The 9,176-nt window shown below is 42.1% G+C and overlaps 1 protein-coding gene and 1 long non-coding RNA gene across 2 annotated transcripts in view; both read right to left on the minus strand.

The window, feature by feature from the left end:
• HOOK3 (hook microtubule tethering protein 3) overlaps nt 1-9,138 on the minus strand; it is a 55,546-nt gene extending 46,408 nt beyond the window's left edge. The window contains exon 1 of the mRNA XM_080986782.1: nt 8,852-9,138. Coding sequence (XP_080842908.1) covers nt 8,852-8,908 — 57 coding nt within the window. The 5' untranslated portion in view covers nt 8,909-9,138. The remainder of the gene's footprint in view (nt 1-8,851) is intronic.
• LOC308466345 overlaps nt 1-9,176 on the minus strand; it is a 201,577-nt gene that overhangs the window by 88,739 nt on the left and 103,662 nt on the right. The window lies entirely within an intron of this gene.

Here is a 9,176-nt window from a genome sequence, read left to right on the forward strand (position 1 = left end):
TACTTGTGCATTATGTTAAAAATGGTGATGAAAACCACAGCTACCTCCTCCCGTTTCATAATAGGTGCTGGCATTGCTAATACCTGCCTTGGTTCCTTCTTTTTAAAACTTTCAGTTTTCTGGTCACTATGTGTTTTTGTAGTGGCAGCCATGTTATTAACATACATTACCTGGGGGGGAATGGGGACTAGGACTTGGGGTGGGGGGAGAAATAAAAATGGCAGCTGGAAGACACTTGACAGTGATCAGTACTGCCTACAAGGGAACTACTTTGACTGAGAACCCATACAACCGTGACCCCATCCCTGGTTTTACTAGACGTTATGGCAAGGGATGTTCCTTGGCAGCAGCTGATCTTTTATTTTTATTGTTGCAAAGTTCCAGTTGCAAAGAGGCCAGTTTTGGCCTCATCAGATTGCAAATGAATGGGAAGCACCTGGAATAGCTAAGGGATGCCTACTTCCTGCTTCAGAGAGGGAGGATATTTTGGACTCTTATATCTGAGAAATCGTAAAACCCAAGGAATCCTGGCATGTGTTATACTGCAAACAAAGTGGCTGCTCTGAAACTTTGCCCAAAAAAACAACCACTCTCAACACACAAACTAGTTTAGGAACTTAAGTCCTTCTGTAGAATGCAGTATTCTACAGTGCATGAACAACAATTTTCAAACCTATTTCCTAACCCTGGAGAGTAGAAATATCCAACCAGTTCTTTATAATAAAACAGGAAGTTAACACCCTGGAAAAAGAATGGGAACACATTTCAGCCTGCCCATCTTCACCCAGCTGCTATTTTTTATATATATGGAGAGTTTCAGCTAAACAAGCTTGTCGACCTACTGATCATTTAATCTACCCTAACCAGTTCTTAAAATGTTCACAAACAGGTTAGAGTGCTTGGGTGGATGTGGAAAGTTTCACAAGCAGCTCAAGGACAGGTTTAACTCATTTTCTCACCCAAGTTATCAAAAATACATTTTGGAACAGCCTTCCATCAAATAATTAACATACACGCTTTGGACACAAATGTTAACACTGGAAATTTCCTTTCAGTTGTTCCTTTCAGTTGATATCTAAGTGGCTCAAAGCCGTTAACAACAGGAAAGCATTCTGTTTGTATGCAGCTTCTTCTTGATTTTGATTGCACATTGTTATTCTTATTATCCATTGTTAGGAGCCCTGAAAGGAAGACTGACAGGTTTCAGTACATATTTTAAAATAAACTGTGTACTATGACTTATTAATATCTGTTAATCTCAATGTGAACAGATGCCCTGGGCCCAGGAAACACCCTTACGCATGCCCTTTCCTTTCCAGTTTGGTTCAGATGTTACCATCTCAGTCCAATGAACCACAATTTGTGTAATTGGAGACAAGCTTTGTGCTCACATGCTCCCCCTCTGTTATTTAAATATTTACAGGCTTAATTTAACCATAGTCTGTGACTTTGAAACCAAGGAAACTATTGTTTAACCCAAAATGCTGCCTTCCAGATGTTTGGACTACAATTCCCATCATCCAATGACCATTGGCCTTGCTTCCTGGGGCTAATGGAGTTTTAATTCCCAACCAACTAGAGGGGTACCACACAATGTTAGAAACTCAGATATATAAGCTAATTGCCAAATGGCACCTTAAAACTAGGTTGCAGTCACCACAGCAGAATGTCTAGGCACCATCCACCCCCCCCAAATAAGATTTATTATTGTTATTATTATTTTTCATTTCATTTCAAGACTACTTTATATTTTAAAGGGGGGGGGGACTCAGTGGTTTACAACACGTTAAAACATCAAATAAAGCAATCCAAATAAAACAAATCCAAGCTTCAATGAAAATATTTCAGATCATTCTGTAAGTGACATTTTGCTTTCTCCATATTTATTTACCTACTTAATTTATATATCTGCCCCATAGCAGAAGTACTCTAGCAAGCCACTATGGTATAGTGGTGAGAGTGTCGGACTAGCACCTTGAAGATCAGGGTTCAAATCCCCACTCAGTCATGAAACTCACTGGGTGACCTTGGGCCAGTCACAGCCTCTTAACATACATCACGGGGTCACTGTAGGGAATAAATGAGGAGGGAGTGAACCAAGTACACCTTGGAGGAAAAGGTGGGATATAAATGCAATAAATAAGCTCTTCTGCTTACCTGCTTAAGAAAGCTGGAGGGGCCAGCCAGGTGGAGATGTCAGCCGCCAAACTGGCATCCAGAAATCTCCACATGGTCACAACTGGACCCGCACCAGTCACAAAACACACCTGGCACATGGCTAATTTCAAACACTGACACCAGGTTAAGCAAAGCTGGTTTAAGTAATCCCTACTTTGTGATTCCTCCATCATGGTTTGATATCCTGGGCCATAGGAATCACCTGTACAGACAGCACAAGAAACTGTGGTCTCTCCCACCTCTGGAAATACTGAATTAAGGCACACTAGATAAGTGAACAGATAAATGGATTTTTCTCAGTCCGATAAACTATGGTTTTTTAAACTGAGATAATTATGTTTTAACTGACAACCCGCTCCAACAGTTGACTTTCAAAAGCATTTGCAGGCAGCCCTGAATTGGAAAGTTTTTAATGTTGATGTTTTAGTATGTTCCGATATACGCTGTGAGCCACCCAAAGTGGCTGGGGAAACCCAGCCAGATGGGCAAGGTATAAATAAAATAATAATAATAATGATAATAATGATGATGATGCCTACAGTGCTACAGGCGCACTGTGACTGAATGTGCATGAAAGAGTGTGTGCACTGTTCAGCAGCAACCTCCATTGTACATTCATAGCATTTCTTCTTTGGATCCCAGCCCATAATTCCAACATAGGCATGTCAGTGAAACAAGAAAATCTTCTGAACTAGTCAACTCTAAGCAGAATTCAAGGCTACAGCAGGGACAGAATGACTCAAGTTTGTGTAACAGACATATGACACAGACTCCTTTTTGTCAATTTCATTCCTACCAAGCAAATATTCTGAAGAAAAATCATTCTCTCTTGCTTACAACTTACTAAATTGTGTGTGCAAATATACCTTCTTCCCATCATTGATAGATAGATAGATAAATAAATAAATAAATAGAATAGGAATAAGTTGCTTTATAGAACCCTAAAAATTTAAGTTTTTAAAATTAAAAAGTTTTAAAAGTTTTTAAAATAAAAAGAACAGCCACCACCTTACAGATCATAATTATAGTAGGACTGCTGCAAATATGTTTGAGAAACATTTCTCAAAGTAGTGCTGCAGTCCATAGTGCTATAGTTCACAGACATGAAGAATTCCAAATCTGAACCCAATAACCACATTACTTAAAAAGTCTTCATTGCTGATTGTTGTTAGTTACAAACCACATACTGTCTTCCTCAGGTTGTACCAATTAGCACACACAGATTTTGTAAATCCTTCTAATATTGGTCTTCATGACAACTACGAATCTATCATCAAAACAAAAAGGTCCTGCAAATGCCTTTATTTTAAAATGCTTTTGTTCTAATCAATAAAAGCAACCAAGAGAGTTTTCTACATAGCGTTGGAGCCAGACTCATGAATGCAAGTTAACTTTAATTGATGTTTGGGGCAGTCCCTGACTCCATCTTCCCTGGAGCTACTTAAGTCCTGAGAGAACTGAGGAAAGGCACAGGGCTGTCTTACCCATAGGCGCTAGGGGTGTGGGGCACCCGGGCACCAGGCTCTCAGGGGCTCCAGGCCAAGAGTCCAGGGCCCATGAGTTGTGTCTGGGGAAAAGCCTGCCCATCGGTCAGAGTGCTGTAGCGGGCTCTTTTGCTGCGGGCGGCTCTGCGCCGCGGGTTTGGGGGTGACTGAGCCAGCAAGACGCTGAGGCGGCCGGCCATCTCCGCCCTCCTGCGTGCCTGGGACTGGGCAACCAGGGGCGGCGCCGGGTGGATCTTTGCACCCTGGCGCCGCATATGCTTAAGACAGCCCTGGAAAGGCAGAAGAGAAAGAGCCCAGGTAAGAGTCCTTGAGTCATCTGTTTCTGAAGAGACCACCACTTGGCCTTAGAGGACTCTGTTGCTCTACATTTTATACCATTTATTCTTTCGGTATTTTAAAACTGTATACTACTTCAGGTGCCTTGGTATAAAAATGGTATATAACAAATGCAACAAGTAAGTATTGCAAGTGCTATTTATTTCACTGGGTCGACTCTTAAGAATAACTAAATACGCATCCATCCCATAAATGTTTCTCATACTGATGACAAGTCAGTTTAAGGAGAAACACTGTGGTCATGTCAAAACCTGTGAAAGTAGTAGCAGAGTAGTAATTTGTAAGATAAACTAACTATAAAGTCCTGGGTATTTACAAGCTTATGAACAAGTACAACTGTGTGACTTGAAGAACACATCATACCAGTGTGTCTGGATTTAGGTCTCTGCTTCCTTCGGAAGTGCTGAGTATGATCTACAAAATTAACAGAGAGCTTCCTCTTAAACCTACCAGCTAAACACCAACATAGGATTGCAAAAGCACTCCTGGTAGCTGACCCTCACCTAAAAAAAAAAATATTCCCCTAGAGACTCACTAAAACCCAAGTTTCTTCCAGAAGCAGCGTAAGACATGATGTATCAAATGATTCTCATTGACAAGAACTAAAGTGTTATTAGGACTTACACAGACTACTGGTCCATCTAGCTGAGTGTTGTCCACACTGACTGTAAGTGGGTCTCTGGGATTACCAACAAGGTTCTCTCCCAGCCCTACCTGCAGATGCCAGAGGACCGAACCTGGAACCTTCTACATGCAAAGCAGATTATCTACCACTGAGCTACAGCCCTTCTGCAATTTATGCTACTCACGCATCCATAACTATACATTATAATTTTAAAAACTTATTTGAATTAAACTGTAAATGGACTGGGCTTGCTTAATCCCTTTTCTCTCTCCCTTAAAGGTTATGCTGATTTAGGCAACAAGAAAGACAATGCACAAATGGGATACATATGTCTGCACTGTAAATACGGGGAAAAAGGCCACTGAAATAGGGAAAAGAGAATAATTTATTCTGAAATGCATTTTCATAATATAATAATAATAATACAGTAATAGGATCTTATGTGTATCCCAGGGCCATTTAAAGGTTCCAACATGCAAGGACTTTCTACCAGTTAAGATTGGTGCAAACACTGACCGTTATTTACTTCTGTTTCCAGGAAATGTAGAATGCAATAAGTATTCACTTCCTTATTAATTACTTCTCTAGAGAAAGCAGCAAGTTGGAGAGAAAAATACTAGCAATTAATAAATATGGACTCAATGCAAAGCAGTGGGACAGAAAGCCTGCCCTCCACATTGTAGAGTTTACACCCAACGATAAGTTTCTCTCTCTCTCTCTCTTACAACACTAAAACTTCAATAAAGCTGAATTTTGAAAGATTCAGAACAAACAAAAGTGTGCATAATGAATTTAAAAATCGTTACCCCAAGTTGTAGCTGATGGCTACTAATCTGGATGTTTTTAAAAGGGGTTTAATCAAATTCACAGTGGATAACCAATGTAAAGTCCCACAGATTTCAATGAGTCTAGTTGAAGCATGACTTAAGTTTGGAACCAACACATGAAGTTTAAGATGCATATTAACTAAAACAAAGAAAAATCATAAATGCAGAATACAGTTGCAGTAAAATGAAACAACCAGTCAAATTAAAGATTACACGGAAAATAAAGGTGTCCAGCTCCCTTTGAAAGTCAGCATGTATGGACAGCATTCCAGAGATATACCATACATTTCCATGTATAAGACGAGCTATTTTTACCCCAAATCAATTCAAAATTTGGGGGGGGGGGTCGTCTTATACATTGGTAGTGTGTAGTTTGCCCATGTGATTGGTTCTTGCCGCGAGCCTGAGATTGTCAGCAGCGATTGGGCGGGTGCTTGGTGACTGCGGCAAGCTTTGTTGTCTATTGGCTGCCGCTGCGTCAGTCAGGAGTGCTCAACAACTCTGGACAATCTCCCCCCACTTTCTTAATTTACAGCCCCCCAAAATAGGGGGTCATCTTATACATGGGGGCGTCTAATACACGGAAAAAATACGATAGTACTGCAACAGAAAAAGTCAAATCTGGCTTCTACATAAGGTGAAACTGAAAGCAATCTCATTTGAAAAATATTAGTTTCCAGGAACTCGGCCTGGAAATGAATTGGCAGCCAGCACAGGTATTTCAGTCTAGCATAACATCTGAGTATGCATTCTCAAACCTTTCGATAGAAAAAAAAGCAGTATCTTAAACTAGATGGAGTCCGATGAAGAGTGTACTGGTGTGATCTTCTGTAGCATGGTGAGGAATATTGTACTTTGCTAACTGGAAAACATCACAGGATGTTGCACTAATACAGCAGAATCAAGCCTGCACTGGCAACAGTCACCGTCCAGACACCTAGCATTACAAACACAGAAATGGACATAGTATCTGGGTGGCAAGTACAACACTGGAGGCAATTTATGCCCCTTTTCAGAAACCACAAAACTAACTATGTCCGAACATAACACAGTTAATATGTAGCTGTTAAAAATCAAAGTGCAGTAAGACAGCACAATAAACTCTGCATACATTCATTCGGTTATTTATTTATTTATAGGTTTAAGGTGTAAGAGACAAATTTTCACCTGGCAAAGTCCTACTGAAGTTGTGTATTATCCCTGATGTCCATGTACTTTTTGCTGACAACCTGAAGGTAATTTAGTTCTAGGGATAACAGATCACATGTTCTTGACTGGTGAGGCAATTCTAACCCCAGAGATATGTCAGCTGAGAGAGGTTAGGCTGTGGCATATCTTCTCACCCCAGAATAAACCAATATAAATGGCTTACCCTGGCATATCTACTTACAATGGCTGACAAAAATCCCTGCTGGCATAAATTAAGGCAGTGGAACGTTACTCTGGTGTAAAGGTCAAAAAGGGTGCGTGTCATGGAAAAACTAAGTTATGCTGCATCCTAACTCCATTCACTGGTCCCACTCACAGACTTCTGTGTAACTTACACCATCAAGAATGAAGGTTAACTAAAATTCAGTCCACGGGACTTAGTGGTAGGTCGGAAATTAAAGGTTTACACTGCTCCCCACAAACCCACACAGTGGCTGTTAGGATACACCTCACCTTAAATTGAATATACACTGGCATATCTGTCCAGTTAAGACTGCTCTGTAATTTAATCAACAAAGCATTCGTTTGTAGGCAACAGCATCTTTCAGAATAGAATTTGATCTTAAATAGCCTTGCTGCAATCAACAGAATTGAATTTGTTTAAGTTCAAGGGTGCAGATTTCTTTTTAATTGAAGTAATAATAAGAACCCTACCTACAAAAGAGTTAAGGACCCTGATACAAGTTGTTATTCTTTATCTCCTGCACATGATGGAAACTTTATCTTCAGAAGCATTGTATTCCAAGGTATTTGATTATGGATTCACACACAAGAGCATAGGAAACCAGGCATGGATCCCAACTGTCTGCATACACATTTGGCTGAAAAATACAGATATGAAATTAGCTACAACTATTTGCCTCTTAGCAATGCAGGTTGCCTTTATTTTCTCCCTGCACAGTGCTCTACAAAAGACTGAAAAGTATGACAACATGGAGGTATACCCCAAATATCTCCAACAGTGTATCTCTGTGTTCCATCACTCCTAGCTCTAGACCTGTGGAAATAATGCTCCTCTGGGCCCAAATTTTAAAGTCTCTTTAAAATGGAACAAAGACAACCTATTGATTTTAGACAGACAAAGCACACTACAACAGGATATGTGGGTAGATTTCCCCCCAATGCCCAAGTTGCTTTGATGTCAACATCTGAAAACCACAACCAGCTACATACTCACTTCTCTGAAATTAACAGATTATAAGCACTACCCCACCTTCAAGAGAGACAGATAGCTATGTTATTCTGTTGGAGAAAAACCAACCAAGAGTCTTGTAGAGTCCAAGTACTAGCCTTTAAGTAGTTTTTCACCAAGAAATGTAATTAGGTGCAAACTGTCCCGCAAGTGCGAAGTTTTGCACAAGTTTATACAAACACTAAAAGAGACTGATGAGATTTAAAGGGAAGCAGAAGCTGCATTTACAGCAAAGCTGTGAAGGGAGAGATGGCGAAATAAGCAAGCCCAGCCCTTTCATGGCTTGATGACATTAATGCCTTCAAAGGACAAGAAAGATGGGGCGGAATCCAATATTAGTCATAGTCCATACAGACTTATTGAAACTAATGGACATCAAATCCATTAATTACAGCTGGTCTACTCTAAGTAAATTTTGCTGGATACAATCCACGGGGAGAAGAAAGGAGATACTAGGTGTTCTACTGTGCTTTTTCACACACTAAAAAACAAAACAAAAGCCAGGTGGACCTTCACAGGGAAACCAGTGGCTGGTTCCTTTGAGACTGTGTACCTGCCCAACACATGCTTTGCAGAAACTTACTTGCCACCTTCGCACTCTGAATTTTGCATATGAAAACAAATAAATACATAGAATCATACCACTCACTATACGCAGAGTGAGTTGGTAGTTAAGCAGCCCGGATGAATCCAGCGGGTTGCCTGCATCTGAATAAGCAGGATGAGGCTGGGCACATCTTAGGGGGCCGAAGCCCATAACCGGGGTGAGCGAGGCAAAGCGTGTGGAGCCCCTCAAAAGAACAGAGACCGGCTCGAGGCATGGCAGGGCCCAACTGGGAGCTCGAGTTAGAGACAGAAGGAAGCCGCCCAGGCACCAAACTGGGAAAGGGATGGAAGGAGAGAAGGAGCACAGGCCCAGGGGGCAAAAGCTCCCGGGGAACGGCACCTTTCCCCCCCGCCACAAGCCTCGGTCACTCACCCAGGTGAGCAAGCTCTCCCCGAGCTCGGCCCGCTCCAGGCTCTCCACATTGAACATGGTGCAGGCCGGGCGGGGCTTTTTCTTCCAGCCGAGGAGCTGCCGCTGCCGCCGCCGCCGCCGCCTGGGCCTCCTCGCAAGGCAGAGTCTTCGAGAGGCGCCGGCCCGCTTTCCGCCGCCTCCTCTTTTCTCCTCTCTTCCCCTCAACCCAGGCCGGCACAGCCGGGCCGGGCTGCTCTGTAGCGCAGACACGTCAGCCGGGCCCCGTCGTGGGGGATCCGCCCGCTCCGCTGGCACACCGGCCGCCGACAAGGCGCAGGCGCCCGCC

The sequence above is a fragment of the Podarcis pityusensis genome, assembly GCF_964106645.2.
Source record: "Podarcis pityusensis genome assembly, chromosome: 17".
Taxonomy (NCBI): Eukaryota; Metazoa; Chordata; class Lepidosauria; order Squamata; family Lacertidae; genus Podarcis; species Podarcis pityusensis.